The sequence below is a fragment of the Hyphopichia burtonii genome, assembly GCF_001661395.1.
Source record: "Hyphopichia burtonii NRRL Y-1933 unplaced genomic scaffold HYPBUscaffold_4, whole genome shotgun sequence".
Lineage (NCBI taxonomy): Eukaryota > Fungi > Ascomycota > Pichiomycetes > Serinales > Debaryomycetaceae > Hyphopichia > Hyphopichia burtonii.
The window spans coordinates 770,152-791,148 of NW_017963731.1; the positions used below are offsets into that span (position 1 = coordinate 770,152).

Below are 20,997 nucleotides of genomic sequence, written 5' to 3' on the forward strand. Positions count from 1 at the left end.
AGGGAAAAAAAATTCTATTCGGTTTTGAAACTAAAATATAGTTGAATGAATTTAGTAAAACATGAGTTGATTAGACTTAGGTTAAATCATCATGACTTAATTTTGCGTTAAGGTTGCTGATCTCTTCTTTCAAACTAGCCTCTTCGACTGTCTTGACTAATTCTTTTGTACATTTAGCAATATCGAAAGAAATACCTGCCAATCTTTGTTTGAAGTTTTTGTCTGCAAAATCAGCATCATTCTTATCAGAGTTTGGTCTGCATAAAATATTCATACGATGGTTACAGTCCTCTAAACTAGTAACAACCCAACTACCATGTTTCTTCAATTGGAAGTTACGGGTTTGATTCATAGAGGTATTAGTAGCTTCAGCCATTTGAGAAATAACAATAGTAATAGCTTTTGATTTTTCACGTAATTCTCCACGAGTAGCATCTGGTTTCTTGATTGCAGAAAGTAATGATTGAATGGTAGAAATAACTTGAACAGTTTGATGTTCCAAATAAAGTAACACGTGTGTTAAAGTATTATCTGGATCATCAATATCGAAAAGATCGATATTGAAAGTTGCAGCAGCCATGGATTTACGGTATTCTTGTCTTTGTCTAGCCTCAACTTCGTCGTCATCTTCTTCTTCATCGTCGTCATCTTCTTCTTCCTCTTCTTCTGATGAAGAATAATCTTTTGCTTCATGTTGGGTTGGAGGAGAAGAAGCAAAACCAACACTCTTACTTATTGGAGATGCCTTTTCAGGAACATTCGATGGAGATTTGGCTTGACTTGATGAGTCTGGGGTCGGTCCACTAAAGATGGATGATGCATCATCAAAAGCTCCAGCATTAGGAGGGGCAACATTGAGTGGTGAATCATTGCCTATTGATTGTTGCGATTGAGCTGGTGATCTAATACTAGATCCACCGGCAATGTTCAAAGGGGAAGTTTGAGATTGTGATGACTGAGCTGGTGACTCAATATTGGCACTTCCAACATTCAAAGGGGAAGTTTGAGATTGTGAGGATTGGCCTGGGGATGGAATGTGTGCTCCAGTGTTCAATGGTGAAGAAACTTGTGCTCCATTATTCATGGGTGAAGCTTGAGCTGACGATTTTAAAGGTGATGCGCCATTTGCCTTCAATGGTGAAGCATGTGCTGCAGAGTTAAGAGGTGAAGAATTCTTCGATTCGGCATAATCTGTTTCATCCTTATGAGATCCAACATGAGAATTGGAAGAACCGGGTTCATCAGCTTTGTTAGCTTCAGTATTACCAGATTTAACTGGGGATTCATTTAAGCTTGAACCATTAACTGAACGATTTTGAATATTCATATATGGATTGGAGTAATTATTTTCATTACCAGGATTAGAATCGTCGTGACGTATAGTAATATCAGAAGCAGCGGAGGATGGGGCTCTTGAAGCGCCAAAATTTTCACCATTTTCATGAGGTGTTAATTTACCTTTGAAGCTTTGAAAAAAGGCTTGTTCACTTCTTTCACTTGGAGAAGTCTCTTGTGAATCATTATAATCATACTGGTCCATGTCAGTATCCTTTGCCGGAGTTGTTTCAGCGGTTGAAGTGGCCTTTTCAGTACTTACTTCATTTCTATCATTATCAGAAATCTCAGAGGTGTTATCTTCTGCTGGCTTAGATTGATTATCGGAGGTGAATCTATCTCTAATACTTTGGAAGAGACCTCTTGGCTTTAAAGCAGGTGCAGTACTTTGAGTAGATGTACCAGAGTCAGGAGTATCAGTAGTGGCTGCTGTGGCAGCGGCTGTTGCCGAGGCAGCGGCGGCAGCGGCGGCAGCAGGAGAAGCTGCAATTGTAGTAGCATGAGATGATTCACCGTTATTGGCGGAACTAGAAATATCTTTAGAATTGGCATTACCACCAGCGACAAATGGCTCTGATAACAGAGTATCTTTGCTATCTTTAACTTCAAGCGATGAGCGATTCACTAAGAATTGTTGTGAAGGACTATTTTTAATTTGACCAACACTTTCATCACCTTCAAGGCCTAATGAGCTTCTTCTACTGGCAATTGACTGACTTGGAGAAGATCTAAAAGGGGATTCTTTTTTGATTGATTCTTCAGTTGGGCTTTCGAATTTCTTTACGCGATCAAAAATACCACGAGAAGTTGGAGAAGATTTATTTGAAATTGAATCGCCAACTTTAGATTGTAAGTTAGCTTTACCTCTTGGTGATAATTCTTGAGGAGAATTATTTTCGGATTCATTAAATTTGGAAGCTAATGATTTAACTGAATTACTGCCTTTTGGGCTTTTATCAAAAGAAGTATCACTTGACCTAACTTTATTTTTAATTGGTGAATCTTCATTATCTCTTAATGGAGAAATAGAATTTGGTAAAACACCAATCCTAGTTGGAGTTTCGCCAACGTCAGAATAATTTCCATCTTTTGAAGGGGAAGGGTTATTGTTATTATTAATTGAACGATTTGGAGAAGCTTGTTTGTTAAGTAAACTTGCCACTGGACTAGCAATGTATTCACCATTTGAAGCTTTATCATTTTGAAAATTTGATAAATTTTGATTAGTTAAAGCCTTATTTTCCAAAGATCTAGAAGGTTGATTATCGGTTGAACCATTATAACTAGCGGATTGAGGAGTTACTTTATAAGAATCACCATTATTTAAAGGTGAAGCTTGAGAAGAATTAGAAACACTTCTTTTATTGAATGAATCATTAGTGTTGAGATATAAATTTTTAGGTGAATTCGAATCATTTGACTGAGATTCCCTTAATTTATTAGTGATTCTTAAAGGTTTGACCATTACTTCATCTTTTTTTTTATTATTATTATTCAAATTTTTATTTGCTTGAATAATACTTGAATCTATAATGGTTGAATTAATTGATTCACTATTTAATTTTGAAACACTAACCAAATCACAAAGAGTAAAACAAATTTCACTTAAAGCACGATCAATAACAATTTTTGGTAAAAGGGATGAATAAAGAGCAAAATATCTAGTTGCAGTTAATGCATGACTAGTTGATTCACGAAGGCAAACTGATTGTTCATTTGAATTTAAAGAACCGGCATCACCTTGAGTAGCAACTTCATTTGATAAAATAGAAATTCTTGAAATCTTATCAAATAATAAATCTGAATCAAAAGATGATTCATTAATATATAATAAGAATGATTCGATTGAAGCTTGTAAATCCGCAACCAACTTCATTGAAACCAACCCAGTTGGAGAAACCAACGATTTTAATTCATGATCACTAAATGATAAATTAGCCAAATCAGCAATAATAATATTTGATCTAGAATCTTCATATCTTTTTTGCCATTTGATGACTTCATTTTTCAATTGAGTTAGTTCATTAGTATTTAAAGATAAATTAGGATTAGAATTAATATTTGGATTATCTAAATGAGATAATTTATCATAAAAGATTTCCAATTGTTTTTTCAAATCATTTGATTGATCAAAAGAGTTTGAAGGAGATGAAGATAACATATTTTTGGAATTACGATTGATATCTTTTGAATGAGAATTTTTTAAAGATTGATTTTCTAATCTTAATGAAGCATTTAATGATTTTAAATTATCTAATTCTTTTAAAACGTTTTCATCGGGTTGAGAATTTCTTTTCCAATTTTGTTTTTCTATTAGAAGGTTTTCAATTTGATTATTTAAAGATTTTTTATCACCAATTAATTGATCTAATTCATTTTGTAAAGATTGATGATTATTTGATAATTCTTGATAGCTATTTTTAGATTCATTTAGTTCAGTTTTCAATTCAGTAATTAATTTATCCATTTTAGAGCCTTCTTCCATTAATAATTTAACATCTTGAGATTGTGAAGATTGATTACTATGAAGAGAACGTTGACTAATATTTTTATTTTGTAAATCATTTTTCAAATCTGCAGCAGCTTTATTTTCTTCATCACCTTCTTCTTCTTCTTCTTCTTCTTCATCACTTGACCAAGTTAAATTTGCTTTGGTAGGCACAACTGTCTTAGGTTGTATGTTAATTGATTGATTTTGATTTTGATTATGCAGATGATTTGAATTTAATGATTTAGTTGGCGAAGAATGATCAATTGAATCTTGATGATTATGATTAGAAGATTCTGATTTAGTAGGACTTGTATTAGAAGGGGTATGCAAATCTCTTCTTTCAATTTCGTAAGAAATATCAGAAACCAAATCTTTAAATCTTGATTGAGGTAAAGAAGCTAATTTATGTCTTGCTTGATTTCTCTTTGGGTGGAACGATGATTTAGGTAATAAGAAATCTGGTTCACCTCTCGATTCATCAATTCTTCTTTTCAATTCATCATAAACATCGGTACTTAATTCTTTAAATTGAGCAGGGGATAATTTCAATAATTTTTCTCTGGCTTTGATAGCTCGATTACTATTTGATTGAGATCTTGAGTTCAGATCATCCGATATGTCAAGAAACTGCTTCAACACCTTATAGTGATGAGCCAAATCATTTTCACTTGACATTGCAGCTGGACTATTGGGAAACTAACAAAAAAGAAAGGAGAAAAATATTTTGTTAACAGAAAAACTTTTCCCTTGGTGGAATTAGACGCGCTCGACTAATTGAATTTCAAAAGGAGTTGAAACAAGTAACCTTGTAAATGAAGTAAATGAACGTGCTGGAACGTGAATGAACGTAACTGGAAGTTAATGGAAAATAAATGAACGTAAGGGAAAAATACTGGGAATAATGAAAGACTAGGAATAATGAGTAATCTTGTATACGGCGGCTATTCGATTGATATATATTAAACGTACAAGATGGCTTGTTTTTCACACACGTCACACATATATTATCACCCACAATACAACGGTAGATCTAATGTTTTCTTCGAGAGAAAAGAAGTGGTTATTTTATGGAAAACACGATGGAACTGTTCTTTTGGCTATGAAAAAAGGAGGGTTGTTGTTTGTTTTAAAAAAACAGAAAAAAAAAAACACTGAGGAAAAAGAGAAAAAAAGGTTGTTTCAATCCACAAATAAGTGGAAAAAACAGTCAAATCGCGTTAAAAGCTTAATGGAATTTATGAAATCTGTAATTAAAGACGTAGGATCCTTGTCTTGTTGGCTGTAATGTTTGGCGAGAAAGGACATGGGCCTAGATTTCCTTTAGAGGAGATAGAGTAGATCTGCCGGCATCGGTTAGCATTAATAATATGGAGGAATACGAAGTTGTTTTAACTTTATATGTAAATAGACCAAACGACAAACCTCGGAGAGAGGTATGGAGGTAAGCCTTGGAAATAAGTAGGGCTAATAATTACGTTATTGATGAGGTTATTATTTTATTCTATGTACATAAACTATTTACTTGATCTATTAATTATTGGCTATTTTTTTCAATGATACGGGCAGTTATATCTTCAATCGAAGGACTTGCATTTAAGAATTTTTCATGGAGAAACTGTTCTGCAACTTGTTTACCGTGGGTGAAAGTGACAGCACCAACAAGAGCGTAAATCATTTGGGCACTGATTCTTAATTCACCGCTTGATTCAAAGGATAAATCGTGGTTAAAAGATTTCCAAAACATAATGGTGTTTAATTGGTTTTGCTTAGCGAAAAGACCATTACTTAACCTTGCAGTAAGTTCTTTGGCCATTGGTGAGCCTAACGGATCTAAATTCAATCCATTAATCGTCATTTCAGTAGGGGTTTTGGTACTAGTGACATATTTGGCAAAAAATAAATTCATGATCTTACTACCCATAACCCCTAATTTTTCGTTGAATGGTTTGATCCCATTACCAAATGATTTATGGGTTATCACTTGTAATGCTAATTCATCGCTTATCCCGTACTTATCGCCCAAAAATCCTTTTATGTATTTTAAATTCTCTTCACTTATTCCATATTTGATTCCTGTATTGGTGGTGAAGGCTTGTTCCGGGTCTCTTTTCAACCCGGCAACACGGGTTCCACTGTGTAAGTAGATGCTTCTGACTTGGGTCAACCTTGGCTGGGTAAGTATCTTTCGTATACTCATTTTTATGGTATCAAGCTGTCTTATTAAATTGCAATGGTTGCCCATTGATATTTTTCACTATTGGAAAGAAAAAAAAATCAGCTTCAAAAAATTTTTGATTATATAAGCGAAAAAATAAGGTGTACGGGTGTTGTGAGTAAAACCGAGTACGCAGAGTAAATTGAAGGACTAAAAGACTATAGTTTTAATTTAGTTAAGCAGCAAGATAGTACTTAGAGTATATATGCTAATATCTAACTTGAGAAAGCATTAATATATATGGGCTTTTGGAATGGAAAATATTAAAATAGAAAGTATTACAACAGGTCTAAAAGAGTGGTTGTACTTATCCTTAAATAATTGAAGGAAAGAGCACTACAATAGTTTAGATACTCTATATAATGTTTAACCAAGTATTGACTACATGTTGGTCAATGCGTTCGTGGAAGTAAGACCAAGTGGGAAGTATCAACACTGACAAAATCGTCTAGCTTTAGATCCCACTTGACTTTAAATAGACCATAGGATCACCACAACACAGAGACCTCAAAGCTATTTCAAATAGCCTTCTTGATTCTATACGCTAATTTGGTTATACGGTGATGACGGGCAGATTAACCATCCCCCAGCGCGCTATGGTACCAGGGGGTTGGGGGATTAGTTTGTCACGGCCTTGGGCGATGCTTTGACCTTGGTTTGGATGAACGTGCTGGCATTTGGGTATTTTACCGAATGGTTAAAGCGTAGAGAGCAGGGATACGCATATCTGTCATACCTAGATAACCAAGGTAATGGTCAGTACAAAGTAGAAATGGATTTACTTTAGAAGATGGATGGTACCATTTACAACTAGGGGATCATCGTGTTAATTGAGCATAGCTGAACTATTAAAGCATAATGCTGGTGATGTGTTTGTATATAGGCAGTAATGGTCTTGTCTACCCGGGATAACAACCTATGCCTATACATGCATCATATAGATCACCAACTCATGAATTTGATTTAGATTTTTGGCCCCAGGCTCCGATTTAGATAGTGGTATAGACGGCAAGCGGGACGACCCAAACGGATACTGCACAAACGGGAGGTCTATGGTCGCCGACTTTCTATCTTCGTGCTGATACAGAAAGGGTCATTACTTTATTAAGCGATGCCGTAGAGGAGCGTGTATGCACTGGGGATGAATTTTTATCATGGCTACGTGGGTTCAGATCGCAGGGAACATGCTACTAAAGTATATGATCATACTGAGACTGATGATTCATTGCGTAGTTGGGATTACGTATGGGCTAGTTTCTGACATCTTTTTGCCATTACAGTCATGAACAAATACAGAGTCTATAGGTACGTTATCCCATACAAGTCTTAGTAATACAATACATCCATATAGTCGTGACCTTGCGTATGTGAAGTGAGAGGCTTGGAGGTATCATCAACCAAAATTAGTATTGTTGTAAGTGGACAAAGTAAGCATGTTGCGATAAATAGGATAATATAATTGGCAATATATTTATTCACTATAAATAAAGAAGCTGTTTTCAAATGGTTAATTTCTAGAATAAATTTCTATAAAACTGTATAACTTCCAACTCTATTTATAATATTTTTGGTGTCCTCTTTCATATGCTTCCGTTCATTGATTAGAATAATAATTATTCTTCTTTCATGTTAATTATTCTCTTTTCATTATTCATCTGCCTTCGGGCTGGTTTCAATTATATGATAACCCTCTTATATTGTGGCTCTCTAACAATAACATACCAAGTTTCACAGGTATACGCGGATCACTCTTCACTAATTGGTTGTAATCATTCCTTTGTCTTATTCATAATTATTCAGTTATTCCTTTTTTGGTTGCAAATTTTATTTCTCATTTTTTCTCATTCTGAAATATACTTAACGTTTTCTAAATTGCATTTTCACTTGACCTAATCTGTAATTATCTTGTAATCTGTAAATTACAATCACTGGTAGGTCTCGAAACGAGAACTGTACGGGTGAAAATTTCCACGATGAGCTTAGGATATTTTCAGCTTCATCTTGCAGTCTCTTCTTACTTCAGCAAAGACAACCATGGATATCTTCAGAATTTTGTCGAGAGGAGCTTCCTTAAAGAAGAGTAAGCAGGTTACCACAGATTATGCCCTTCCATCCAAGTCACAAAATCAGGATAAGGTGAAAAAAACGGGATCAATTAGAGATGAAGTCGATAAAGAAACTGATTTTTTCCATTTGAAAAACCATTCGAAACCAAAGGAGGTTGTGGAAACACCCAAGGAAGAGGAAGAAGAAAAAGAAAGTGTTCCTCCACCAAAGATTGCCAGTAGTGAAGATGCAAATAAGTTGCGTGCTTTGAATAGATCGAAAATCACTGGTGATGATATACCTTTACCCATTGGATCATTTGAAGATTTAGTAAGTCGTTTTAAGATTGACAAGAAACTATTGAACAACCTTATAGAAGGTGGATTTGTAGAACCCACTCCAATTCAATGTGAAAGTATTCCTATATGTCTTGAAAATAGAGACATGATTGGTTGTGCCCCAACTGGTTCCGGTAAGACTTTAGCATTTTTAATACCATTAATTCAAGCCATATTAATTTCTCCAAATAATTCTAAGAACTATGGTATAAGAGGATTGATAATATCACCGACTAATGAATTGGCAGTACAAATCTTTCAAGAATTAGAAACATTAACAAAGGGTAAAAAATTAAAAATTGGTATTTTATCAAAACAGTTAGCAAATAGAATTAATAATAAAATTATAAATTCAAATAAATTTGATATTTTGGTGTCAACTCCTTTAAGATTAATTGATCTTATCAAGAATGAAAATTTAAATTTATCAAAAGTTGAACAATTAGTTATTGATGAAGCTGATAAATTATTCGATCAAGGTTTTGTTGAACAAACCGATGATATTTTATCTAATTGTACTTATCCAAAACTAAGAAAGTCAATGTTTTCTGCTACAATTCCTTCTGGTGTTGAAGAAATGGCTAATTCAATAATGAAGGATCCAATAAGAGTAATTATTGGTCATAAAGAAGCTGCATCAAATACAATTCAACAAAAATTGGTCTTCACTGGTAACGAAGAAGGTAAATTATTAGCAATAAGGCAAATGATTCAGGAAGGTGAATTTAAACCTCCAATCATTATTTTCTTACAATCTATCACCAGAGCAAAAGCCTTATTTCATGAATTATTATATGATAAATTAAACGTTGATGTAATTCATGCTGAAAGAACCCCAAAACAAAGAGACGATGTCATCAAAAGATTTAAAAATGGTGATATTTGGGTTTTAATTACTACTGATGTTATTTCTAGAGGTGTTGATTTTAAAGGAGTTAATTTAGTTATTAATTATGATGTCCCTCAAAGTGCTCAAGCTTATGTTCATAGAATTGGTAGAACTGGTAGAGGAGGTAAAATTGGTAAAGCAGTAACTCTTTTCACAAAGGAAGATGACAAAGCAGTTAAACCGATCATTAATGTTATGAAACAATCCGGTTGTAATGACGGTTTTAGCGAATGGATGGAAGATATGAATAAATTATCAAAAAATGATAAAAAAGATATCAAAAAACATCAAATCAAAAGAAATCAAATCAGTACGGTTCCAAAAGTGATGAAAAATAAAAGAAAGAGAAAAGAAGAAATGATCCAAGCTTCTAAAAAGAGAAAAGCCGAAGAAACTCAAAATTAGTGTATATTATAGATTAGTTAATGCATATATCTTACAGTATAATGAATGTAAAAAATTTATATTTAATGAAATATTTTATCGAAGATTCTCTTCGTTAATGAATAGTTAAATGAAGCAAATGAATGGTCAAAGTAATGAACATTTCACCTTATATGATACAATGAATAATCTATTCTAGTTAGTTGTGGTTTTTTTTTTGTTTTTTTTTTTTCGTTTTTTCTTTCCAATTTTTGGTTCTTCACCGGAAACTTTCTCTTTTCTATATTCGTAAAGATATTTTAACTAATAAAGAAATTGTAAAAAACCTAGTGGTGTTCAGCATGACCAACAGATGGGTAACCAAAGATACTTCTTCTACCGATAATTTCACCAACTGAAAAGAAACCTAATAAATGGGCACCGTAAACACCAGCTTTAACGGCACATTGTCTGGTTGGTTGGAATTGAGAAGCTTTGGCAATGAATTCTTTTTGTTGTTGAGGAGATTGAATGAATTTCAAAGCATTTTGGTAAACTTGTTGAAATTGTTGTTGAGTTGGAGGAGCTAAACCTTCTTGTTTGTAGACAACCTTACCGACTTCGGCACCAACTTTACCCCAGTAAACAGCTGAGTTGGCGAATTGGGTGGATTTGGTGACTAAAGAGTTAGCGAAACCTGAGACTTTGTTAATAACAGCAGACATCTTTAACGGAGTAAAATTAGAACTACAATACTACCTCTTTAGCTCGGTTTTTTTTCAATTTTTTTTTTTTTTCATCCTCAAAACTTCTCATAATATTCTTATTCCGTGGACCAATCAAATCCCAGAAGTCCGAGCAGAGAATTTCGTCTTTCGCGGTGCACGGGCGTGTTGTAATGACTGGGGTTGGAGACTACATTTAGTTGAATGATTGATGGGTAGATCGTTTATTTGAATAATTGGAGAATATATTGTTTGTTTGGTTATCTACAAACTGACTCCGAATCTTTCAGGCCATATGGAAGGGGCTACCAAGCTCCAGCCGTAGAGAATGTAACAGACCCAGGAACTTATAATCTTGACCCAACTAGAGAAATAGGTTCTACCAACGGGGACAAAATCACCCAAGTCATCTTGTTGGACATTGATGGTCAATAAGGTAGCGACGTATTGAGTGGCCAAAAAGAAGATGATGTGAAACAAAACGTAATTATACTTAACCTTCAGTCTTTCTTCATCATGAACATTTGAAGAATCTTCTGTTTCATCATCGTACATATCGAGTTGAGATAAAGCACTTTCAGGTAACAGACCTTCGTTGACAGCTTGTCTTATAGCTTGGTATCTCATTTCATTACGAGCCGAAGGTTGGGAACTGATGTATCCATCACCTCCACCACCTAATTCTGTACTATCGGAATCAAAAAAAGCAGAATTTGCAGCTGCCCTAGTGGTAGTATAAGCAACGGCAAGGAAAGTGAAAAGGGCACCTAAAACGATACTTACCGTCCTGGTTCCCTTTGATCTAACCAAAGGATTACACATTTTGTCATCAGGTTCCGAAGCAACAGCACTCATCACTAAGTAAGTACAATAGAAAACGACCATCGACGATTGAGCCAAACCGGCATGGGGATTAAATTCTTGAATTTTCGGATTGATAGATAAACCAGATATTAATATGGCAAATATCAAATTTAAAGTAATGGACGTTTGATTCATGCTACATCCTTTACCAGCAAAGAAAATGTACATGATAATAATCAAAACAATACTCGAGATATACATACCCAAAGTGCCTCCAATAAGTAATTTTTTCCAAAATCCAGCACTATACTCATCTTCACCAGTGAGTTCTTCTAGTTCAATCTTCTCCAAACACTTTTCTGCCCAGGCATGAGCAAAATCAACTAAAAGAATCAATCCAATTCCAATGAAGATTGTTGAAAATATAATTGCAATATGGTTACCATAAAAAATGAAAAAAGTATCGGGGATTAAAAAAAAATTCAATGCAATTAATGAAATCCAAGCAATAATCTTGAGTCTCCAACACCCATTTTGAATAACCGCTCTAGGGTTAGAAGTAGATTTAACATTGATTAATAAAGTAGCCAATATCAAGTGGAATATACCCAAGGCAAAATTGATTCGGTATACCGAAGTAAAACTTATACATTCACTACCATCAGGACCGCATTTTATATTCACAAATCCAAACGTCGCCTTTTCCAATCGGTGTATTATGAATGGAGAAAAAGCTATCCACGATAAAAGTGAATTTATTAGAAGGATAAACGCATAGGTTATTCTGGTCATTATAGAAGATTTATATGTTCCGCCAATGGAACTACAAACCGAACTCATGCACAAACATGTCCCACTCGAGACGAGTGTCATGGGAAGGGAAATTGCTGCACCCATACCTATGATCTTCCAAATATATATATATATTTATTTCTACTAATTGTCAATCCTATCTAATGATAAGTCATTTATATTTGTTGTTTCGCTTTCTCTCAGGTTGCATGCAGGAACACTTTTGATACTAGAAAAATAAAAAATTTCAGTGAAGATGTACTCAAGACCAAAGTCAATCTTCTCAACTAGTGCACAGAACTCCATAGTATGTCATTCAGAAAGAGAAGTGAGGTCATAGGTGGGAATCCTATGGCCAATGCAAGAGCACCCGCTGGCGTATCGAGACCTGGTGTGCCTGCTAGGGCACCTCCAGTTAATGGAAGAGGTCCTCCAGTTAGTGGAAGAGGTCCTCCAGTTAGTGGAATATCTGCTAGTAGAGGTCTGATTACTCCTGTTTCTTCCAAAGCAAAGGAGCAGGAACAGTTTGACGCTCTTATGAAGAATCCTGGGGTCAGACCATCATTAATAACATCGCAGCCAACCATTTCAACGGGTAGTTCTGACTTGGATAAAATAATGTTACATCAAGGCTTACCTATTGGGTGTTCATTGCTCATTGAAGAGTCTGGGACCACTGATTTCGCATCTGTTTTGTTGAGAGCTTTTGCATCTCAGGGGGTTATTCATAATAGACTTGAAAAAGATCAATTACACTCTCATACAATTGTAATTGGATTGGGAGCAGCATGGGCCAAAGAATTACCTGGATTATATAAAGGTTCAAGTAAAGAACAAAAGAAGGCTAAAATCCAAGAAAATGAATCCAAGGTTAGTGTTTCAAATTTATCATCAGCTCCAAGTAGTAATCGGGCTGAGAAGGATATGAAAATTGCCTGGAGATATGGATTGAATAATAAAAAACAAGAACAAGAAAATAACACTGTTTATGAACATTATAACAACCAGTTTGATATCACCCAGAAGCTAGTTCCTGGACCAAGTGGACAAGATATGACTTTTGTTCCATTGAGTAATAATTATAATCATATTATTCTGCAATTGAATCAAATAATTAAAACTCAATTGAAAACAAACTCCTCAAAAGTGATTCGTTTGATTGTTCCAAATTTATTGAATCCATCCATTTATAATCCTGCTTTCAGTTCACCCAGTTTCATCATTCCTTTCTTTCATAGTCTTCGGGCACTTTTGCGTGAATTCAGTTTTAATTTATCATTAATAGCATCTTTGCCCTTAGATTTATATCCTAGATTCACCAGCTTAACCCTGATTTTGGAAAATCTTGCTGATTCGGTGATCCATTTGCAACCTTTCAATCAACAAATGTCGGCTTTGATAGAAAAAGCTTATAAAAATGAACCAGCTAAAATTCAACAAGGTTTAGTCAATATTTTCAAACTTCCTGTTTTATCCGATAAAGGAATGATGATGGTTTATGAAGGTGAATATGCTTTCAAAAACGGAAGAAAGAAATTCGAAATTGAAGAATGGGGTATACCTGTTGAAGACGATGATTCCAATAATAATAATGCGTCTCACGATGGGCATGATCATGGTCCTCAAACCACAAAGAATATAGATTTTTAATGACCGTCGAAACGAATATATAATTCCTTTTAATTAGTCTTCCTTTTATTTTGTAATTGGGTTATTTGGCTTTGTAAAGCTTCAACCCTTGCTAGTATCTGATCTTGGCGGTCTAATCGACTCAAAATTTGTTCTTGAGTAGTTTCAACCTTCTTAAGTCTTTCCAATAGACCAATTGTTTCATCTTTAGTGTCTTTCATTGGTTTGACCACTTTATTTGAGCTCGACGAACTTCGCTTAACGTGTTGCGGTTCAGGTTTCAAAGGAGGCAGAATAGACCGGCGAAGTGGTCCTTGGTCTTCTTCAGATTTTAATTCCCCTGTATCATTAGTGTTGAAATGAACTTCGTTATTAAAACTCACCGCTCGGGGTTTCTTGGGTTTTTGTGGGGAGTCTTCTAGAGCCCTTTTCTTAGAGTTCTCTATATCGGCTATACGCTGTCTTCTTTCTGGAGAGCCTGTTCTTCTAAGCGGTGAGCCTCTTGCAGAACGTACAAATGAACCACTGCTATCAGACCCTTGTGAATCTGGTCTTGGAAGAGATGTGGTTGAAAGTCTCACCTTCAGGGGTGATTCGTTGTTTCGTTCAGGAGACCTTTGTCTGGCCCTGTACAATACCTCGTCAATGCTGGAATCATATTTCGACATACTTATGTAGTGCTGGTGTACTTTCTTAACTGATTGATAAACTGAAGCTATTGATAGTAACAAAAATGGTCAAAAAATCAAAACACTGCGTAAGACTGCGAAAAAGTTATACATCGCTTTCACTTATTCTATACTATTGCAACTTGCAATTGAATATCACATATCCACTAACAGAGCACCATGACATACGAAATCGAGACTCAAGGACGGGGAGCCATCATCAATATTGACGAGCTTCAAAGTCATGGAATCAATGTGGGGGATATAACCAAATTGAAAACCGCGGGCGTGTATTCTATAGCAGTATGTTATTTACTAATGATATCTGATTGATTTGATTATTAACACTTTAAAGACTGTTCTTTCGATGACGAAAAGAAATTTGTGTAAAATCAAAGGTTTAAGTGAAGTCAAGGTTGAAAAAATCAAGGAAGCCGCTGGTAAGCTCATGGTACGTATAACTTTTAACTGATTTGATTGTAAAAAAATGCAATATTAACCAACCATAGAACATTGGCTTCGTACCAGGTACTATTCAAGCAGAGATAAGAAGAAGTGTGTTTACGATAAGTACCGGGTCAAAGCAATTGGACGAAGTATTGGGTGGAGGAATACATTCAAGAAGTATTAGTGAAGTGTTTGGTGAATTTAGATGCGGTAAGACTCAATTGTGTCATACCATGTGCGTTACTGCTCAGCTTCCAGTAGAAATGGGTGGTGCTGAAGGGAAGGTAGCTTACATTGATACCGAAGGTACTTTCAGGCCAGACAGAATTGAATCGATTGCGGCAAGATTTGGGGTTGATCCCGCTGCTTGTTTAGAAAATATCTCTTATGCAAGAGCCCTCAATAGCGAGCATCAAGTAGAGCTTTGTGAACAGCTATGTGCTGATCTTGCAAGCGGGAGTTACCGCTTGATCATCATTGATTCGGTCATGGCTTGCTTCCGTACTGATTACATTGGCAGGGGAGAATTGAATGACAGACAACAAAAACTAAACCAATACTTATCATTATTGACCAGATTGGCCGAGGATTACAACGTTGCAGTATTCTTAACGAACCAAGTCCAATCTGATCCTGGTGCAAGTGCCTTGTTTGCCAGTGCTGATGGTAGAAAACCAGTTGGTGGTCATGTTTTGGCCCATGCTTCGGCCACAAGATTACTACTTAGAAAGGGCCGTGGAGAAGAGAGAGTTGCCAAATTGCAAGATAGCCCCGACATGCCAGAAAAAGAATGTGTATACGTTATAAGTGAAGGTGGGATCAAGGATTCAGAATGAATCTTTGTGCTAATTGAACTTGATATTCTCAAGTCAATACATACTAAATGGGCATTCCCATCGCTAATTTGTCCGCAAAAGGTAAATTAATTGAAGAAAAAAAAAAAAAAAAAAAAAAAAAAATGCATACGCGTCTTTCTGTTTCTTGCTCGATTTTTTTATAGTAGCGATTTTTCTTTTATTTCAAGCTCTTTTAAATACTTCAGTAAAATCAATAATTCAGTACTCAATACGCCTTTAGCGAATAAGCATGTCGTCTCCTATTCGTGATGTCAATGATCTTCCTGAAGATCCAAGTTTGAAAGAAAGTGAGTCTCAATCCCAATCCCAGAACCAAAGGGATCAAGGTTCCTCTTCACCTTTGTTATTTGCCCCTACTTCTTCCAACCCCCCATCTGATGCAAACAACCATCATAGCTCCCAAAGAAATGATGTTTCCTCGCCACTTCATTTCACTTCTGACACCAGCCACCAACATTCTGACACTCGTGGTGGTTCCCAGCGTCTCAGATCCGACAGGTTAACTAGTGACGTTGACAGAATCGTCAGAAGACATAATAGAAGTGATTTACATGATGCCAATTCTTCGCCTAGTAGAAGAAGGTTGTTTGTTGAATCCGATCCACCTAGTCGTCAAAGATCGACGTTATCATCATCTTTCAGTTCTGATATTCCCTCGCCAGCTGCCGGTGAAGATACAAGAGTTATTTGGGGTACTAATGTTTCTTTAAGAGAATGTGCTGAGACTTTTAGAGATTTCTTAATGACTTTCAAATTAAAGTACAGAAAATTGTTGGATAGTCAACCGGTTGATCCTGAAGACAATGACTTGTATTATATCAATCAATTGAATAATATTAGAGATTTGGGATTAACTAATTTGAACTTGGATGCTAAAAACTTATTATCATACCCTTCAACTAAAAGATTATACTATCAGCTTATCAATTATCCACAAGAAGTTGTTCCAATTATGGATCAAATCTTCAAAGATTCAATGGTTTCTTTAGGTCACGAACATTCTAATGTTAATATTGATGAAATTGAAACCAATCACTATACTGTACGTCCTTTTAATATAAATGCTGCAAAGAGAGGTATGAGAGAATTAAATCCAAATGACATCGACAAATTAGTTAGTGTTAAAGGTTTAGTCCTTCGAGCAACTTCAATTATCCCTGATATGAAGGTTGCATTTTTCAAATGTAATGCTTGTGATCATACAGTAGCAGTCGAAATCGATAGAGGGGTTATTACTGAACCAACTAAATGTCCAAGAGAAGTTTGTCAACAATCTAATTCTATGGTTATTATTCATAATCGTTCTTCTTTTGCCGATAAACAAGTTATTAAATTACAAGAAACCCCAGATTTAGTCCCTGACGGACAAACTCCACACTCTATCAACTTGTGTGTTTATGATGATTTAGTTGACTCTTGTCGTGCTGGTGATCGTATTGAAGTTTGTGGTATTTTTAGATCTATCCCAGTTAGAGTTAACTCAAGACAAAGAGCCTTAAAGAATTTGTATAAAACTTATTTAGATGTTGTTCATATTAAGAAAATTGATAAAAAAAGATTAGGAGCTGATCCTTCTACCTTGGATGAATCAACTACTCAAGAACAGGAAGTGGAACAAGTAAGAAAACTTACTCCTGAAAATATTCAAGAAATAAAAGATGTATCCCAACGTGATGATTTATATGAAGTTTTAGCCAGATCATTGGCACCTTCAATTTATGAGATGGATGACGTTAAAAAGGGTATTTTACTTCAATTATTTGGTGGTACTAATAAAACTTTTACAAAAGGTGGTAGATATAGAGGTGATATTAATATTTTATTGTGTGGTGATCCATCTACTTCTAAATCTCAATTGTTACAGTATGTTCATAAAATAGCACCAAGAGGTGTTTACACTTCTGGTAAAGGTTCATCGGCTGTTGGTTTAACTGCTTACATTACTAGAGATGTTGATACCAAACAATTAGTATTAGAATCAGGTGCTTTAGTTTTATCTGATGGTGGTGTTTGTTGTATTGATGAATTTGACAAAATGAGTGATTCAACTAGATCTGTTTTACATGAAGTTATGGAACAACAAACTATATCTATTGCTAAAGCAGGTATTATTACCACTTTAAATGCAAGAACCTCTATTTTAGCTTCTGCCAATCCAATCAACTCTAGATATGACCCAAATTTACCAGTCACCTCCAATATTGATTTACCACCACCATTATTATCCAGATTTGATTTGGTTTATTTAATTTTGGATAAGGTTGATGAGAATATCGATAGACAATTGGCTAGACACTTGACTGATATGTATTTAGAAGATGCTCCTGATACAGTTACTGAAAATACTGTTTTACCGGTTGAATTTTTAAGTATGTATATTCAATATGCCAAAGAAAATTGTCAACCAGTCATGACTGAAGAAGCTAAAAATGAATTAGTAAGAGCTTATGTTGATATGAGAAAATTAGGTGATGATAGTAGATCATCAGAAAGAAGAATTACTGCTACTACTAGACAATTGGAATCTATGATTAGATTGGCTGAAGCACATGCTAAAATGAGATTGAGTGAAACAGTTAATCTTATCGATGTTAAAGAAGCAGTCAGATTGATCAAATCCGCTATCAAAGACTATGCCACTGATCCAATCACCGGTAGAATCGATATGGATATGGTCCAAACAGGTACTACTTCCGCTCAAAGAAGAATTCAAGAAGACTTAAGTAATGAGGTTATGAAGGTGATTGAAGAAAATGACAACACCATTAGGGTCAATGAATTAGCAATCAAATTAAATGAAAGAGGTACCGTTAGGGTCGAGAATCATGATATAAATGAGTGCCTCAAAAGATTACAACAAGAAGGTAAGATTGTGGAAACTGGTGATAGTCATAGAAGAACTGTCAGAAAAGTTTCGATCAATTAGTCTATTTGGGTTTGGTTATCTTTATTTGGTTATCTTTATTAATATTTTTAATTCTCTTCAGTTCTTCAGTGTATACTATTTGTATTGTAATGATATAATAATTTTTATTCTTTATCGAAGGACGTCTATTTACATTAGGATATATCTATAAAAATTTCTTTGGATCTGGACGAGTTGGTTCTTGAGGGTTTGTTGGCTCTTCCCTGTGTAGTTCCTCTTTTGGATTTTTCTCTTTGTCTTCGGCCAATTTCAAAAATTCATTAAGTTGTTCGTCAAGCTCGACATCAGTCACCGTATTGTACTTGTGTCTAGTCAAACTGTTGGCAATATTAAGTTCTTGATTCAAATCAACTGTTTCCCCCTTTTTCAATTTAGCAATTATTCCATTAAGTATATCAAACCTGGTCTCGTAAGTACTGATCAACGCTTCGTACTCTTTTCTTTTCTTCATGAAGTCAATCACAGTCGATCCAAACAACATGGTTAATAAAACTGACTTAAAAACGGGGGTTTTCAATAAATCCCTAAACCTTAGTTTCCTTCCCGCTGTAGCTTGGGCAGTCGAGTATGTTTTCCTGGAACATCTTAGTATGCATTTGTTCGTTATTCTGAATGAAAGCGGGCTTGCCCTTCTCCATAATCCTAAGCTCATCCTTAAACCTTTTACCTGGTCTCTTTGATCACTTTGTCTTTATTAACAAAACGAGAAAAGTTGAATATTTCGGTTTGAAAAATGCTCCTGCACATGCGCGATGTTCTCAATTCCCATTTCCCTGACTTAAAACGCCAAAATCAGTATGAAAAAACATATCAGAGCTTTAAATCCACTAGCTTCTTACCAAGGTCATTGCTAAATTGAATAATTTGAGTGGCTAGACCTGTGCTTTAAGATATACTAAACTCTAAGAACCAATTTCAGAGTGGAATATTATTGGTGTTTATCTGTTTATTCATTGGTACAAACAATTGCGATTTGGGTTTTTGAGATCTTTAATCGATATATTGATCTATTTTAAGAAGCTTGTTGAAGATACGAGAGCTAATTAGAAGACTGACAGTTTTCATTAAGCTGGATACCGCTATTTATAAACTGTTGTACTTTGTTGTTGTTTGGATTATTTTTTAAATTGGTTGGATACTAACATCAAATGCCAATATAATAGAAGATGAAAGTTCCCAAGGTTACAAGCATACTTTTAGTGGTACTTCTAAGTTTAACATTTTTAAACTTCATATTAAAATACTATACTTATTTTGTTATAATTGTTACATCAGCGAAAAACTCTGATGAATCTAATTCAATAACTGAAGAAACTGGTGAAATTCCTCATCCTCATGAATTATACGTACCTTTACTAACGTTTATACCAACCAAATCACCAGTTCTTACGAGGCCATGGGTGATTATCACTAGTGGATTTATTGAGGAAACTGCTGCGGGATTGGTATTGAATTTCATTCTTTTTTTCTATTTGGGAAAATATCTAGAGAATATGTGGGGATCAAAAGAGTTTATGAAATTTATCTTTACCGTTAGTATTGGATCAAACTTGTCACTTTACTTATATTATAATTTCAAAGCATCAATATATGCTGAGCACGAATTAAGTGTTCCTCCGGTAATTATCAGTTCAATGGCATTAAATATGGGACTTTTCGTTGCAATTAAACAAAGAATTTCAAATCACTATTTATTGTTTTTCAAGGATAATTTGAGAGTTAAAATCACATATTTACCATTCATAGTGTTGGTCAGTTTAACAGTATTAAAAATGATTGACCAAGATTATCAAATATCATTATCACTTTCAATACTTGGTTTCATAATAAGTTGGATTTATCTTCGTTTTTTCAAACTAGGTACTAACGATAGACAATCTTATCTATTACCTTTTGCACTCAATAGGAAAAGGTCAAATAAAAATCGTTTTAAAATGAAAGCACCCACCCCACCTGCATCAAACACTAATGCATTATCATCACTTATTTCCAATTCTCTGGGAGGGAGTGATTTACAATTAGATACTAAACCATTAAGAGGAGATAGACTGGAACAATTTTCATTATACACTTTCTTCCCATATCCTATTTCTGTCATTATCAAAATATTCGGCGAAATTGTTTTTCGAAAAATGGTTGAACATGGAGTATTTGATGAGAAAGACTTTAATCAGTATGAAGAAGAAGTAGATGCTGATTCAGCAAACTTGCTGTCGACATTTTTTGGACTATCACAGTTGAAAGGAGCTCAAGGTGATATACTGGCAATACCTGGAGCCAGTTCCAAATTAAAATTGATATGGGATTGGCTCAGTAGTAAACCAAGTACCAAAAACGTTGGAATTAAAACTAGCATGGATAAAAGAAGGAAATTGGCATTAAAAGAGTTAGAATAATAAAAAACAAATTGCTATATATAATCTATTTCGTATATAATTATGTAAAAGATATGTAAATATGCTGAAGGTCATT

At 34.7% G+C, this 20,997-nt stretch overlaps 10 protein-coding genes across 10 annotated transcripts; 4 read left to right on the forward strand and 6 right to left on the reverse strand.

The window, feature by feature from the left end:
• Nucleotides 1-76: 76 nt before the first annotated feature.
• Nucleotides 77-4,501, reverse strand: SPA2 (Spa2p; the record flags this gene model as incomplete). Its single annotated transcript, XM_020223578.1, has 1 exon — nt 77-4,501. The coding sequence occupies one exon, from the start codon at nt 4,499-4,501 to the stop codon at nt 77-79; it is 4,425 nt and encodes a 1,474-aa protein (XP_020076208.1).
• An 808-nt stretch (nt 4,502-5,309) lies between these two features.
• Nucleotides 5,310-6,054, reverse strand: HYPBUDRAFT_153050 (mitochondrial 54S ribosomal protein mL57). Its single transcript, XM_020221343.1, has one exon. It carries the CDS (start codon nt 6,021-6,023, stop codon nt 5,361-5,363), a length of 663 nt encoding a protein of 220 aa, XP_020076209.1. The 5' UTR covers nt 6,024-6,054; the 3' UTR covers nt 5,310-5,360.
• Nucleotides 6,055-8,075: 2,021 nt separating this feature from the next.
• On the forward strand, nt 8,076-9,719 carry CHR1 (RNA-dependent ATPase; the record flags this gene model as incomplete). The annotated part of the gene is made up of 1 exon (XM_020219182.1): nt 8,076-9,719. One exon carries the CDS (start codon nt 8,076-8,078, stop codon nt 9,717-9,719), a length of 1,644 nt encoding a protein of 547 aa, XP_020076210.1.
• Nucleotides 9,720-10,024: 305 nt separating this feature from the next.
• ATP20 (F1F0 ATP synthase subunit g) lies at nt 10,025-10,402 on the reverse strand (the record flags this gene model as incomplete). The annotated part of the gene is made up of 1 exon (XM_020223579.1): nt 10,025-10,402. The coding sequence occupies one exon, from the start codon at nt 10,400-10,402 to the stop codon at nt 10,025-10,027; it is 378 nt and encodes a 125-aa protein (XP_020076211.1).
• A 132-nt stretch (nt 10,403-10,534) lies between these two features.
• Nucleotides 10,535-12,145, reverse strand: HYPBUDRAFT_208489 (uncharacterized protein). Its single transcript, XM_020223053.1, has one exon. The coding sequence runs from the start codon at nt 12,101-12,103 to the stop codon at nt 10,667-10,669; it is 1,437 nt and encodes a 478-aa protein (XP_020076212.1). The 5' UTR covers nt 12,104-12,145; the 3' UTR covers nt 10,535-10,666.
• A 162-nt stretch (nt 12,146-12,307) lies between these two features.
• Nucleotides 12,308-13,648, forward strand: HYPBUDRAFT_148908 (Elongator subunit; the record flags this gene model as incomplete). The annotated part of the gene is made up of 1 exon (XM_020220161.1): nt 12,308-13,648. One exon carries the CDS (start codon nt 12,308-12,310, stop codon nt 13,646-13,648), a length of 1,341 nt encoding a protein of 446 aa, XP_020076213.1.
• Nucleotides 13,649-13,677: 29 nt separating this feature from the next.
• HYPBUDRAFT_6439 (uncharacterized protein) lies at nt 13,678-14,295 on the reverse strand (the record flags this gene model as incomplete). The annotated part of the gene is made up of 1 exon (XM_020223580.1): nt 13,678-14,295. The coding sequence occupies one exon, from the start codon at nt 14,293-14,295 to the stop codon at nt 13,678-13,680; it is 618 nt and encodes a 205-aa protein (XP_020076214.1).
• Nucleotides 14,296-15,778: 1,483 nt separating this feature from the next.
• Nucleotides 15,779-18,598, forward strand: CDC54 (MCM DNA helicase complex subunit). The gene has a single exon (XM_020223271.1). It carries the CDS (start codon nt 15,829-15,831, stop codon nt 18,523-18,525), a length of 2,697 nt encoding a protein of 898 aa, XP_020076215.1. The 5' UTR covers nt 15,779-15,828; the 3' UTR covers nt 18,526-18,598.
• Nucleotides 18,599-18,670: 72 nt separating this feature from the next.
• On the reverse strand, nt 18,671-19,177 carry HYPBUDRAFT_109580 (uncharacterized protein; the record flags this gene model as incomplete). Its single annotated transcript, XM_020218709.1, has 1 exon — nt 18,671-19,177. The coding sequence occupies one exon, from the start codon at nt 19,175-19,177 to the stop codon at nt 18,671-18,673; it is 507 nt and encodes a 168-aa protein (XP_020076216.1).
• Nucleotides 19,178-19,691: 514 nt separating this feature from the next.
• Nucleotides 19,692-20,994, forward strand: HYPBUDRAFT_124822 (uncharacterized protein; the record flags this gene model as incomplete). The annotated part of the gene is made up of 1 exon (XM_020219322.1): nt 19,692-20,994. One exon carries the CDS (start codon nt 19,692-19,694, stop codon nt 20,919-20,921), a length of 1,230 nt encoding a protein of 409 aa, XP_020076217.1. The 3' UTR covers nt 20,922-20,994.
• Between the last annotated feature and the right edge of the window lie 3 nt (nt 20,995-20,997).

Excerpts from the sequence above, each read along its gene's own strand:
- HYPBUDRAFT_153050 (XM_020221343.1), bottom strand. The coding sequence starts at position 6,023 with ATGAGTATACGAAAGATACTTACCCAGCCAAGGTTGACCCAAGTCAGA.
- HYPBUDRAFT_208489 (XM_020223053.1), bottom strand. The coding sequence starts at position 12,103 with ATGGGTGCAGCAATTTCCCTTCCCATGACACTCGTCTCGAGTGGGACA.
- CDC54 (XM_020223271.1), top strand. The coding sequence starts at position 15,829 with ATGTCGTCTCCTATTCGTGATGTCAATGATCTTCCTGAAGATCCAAGT.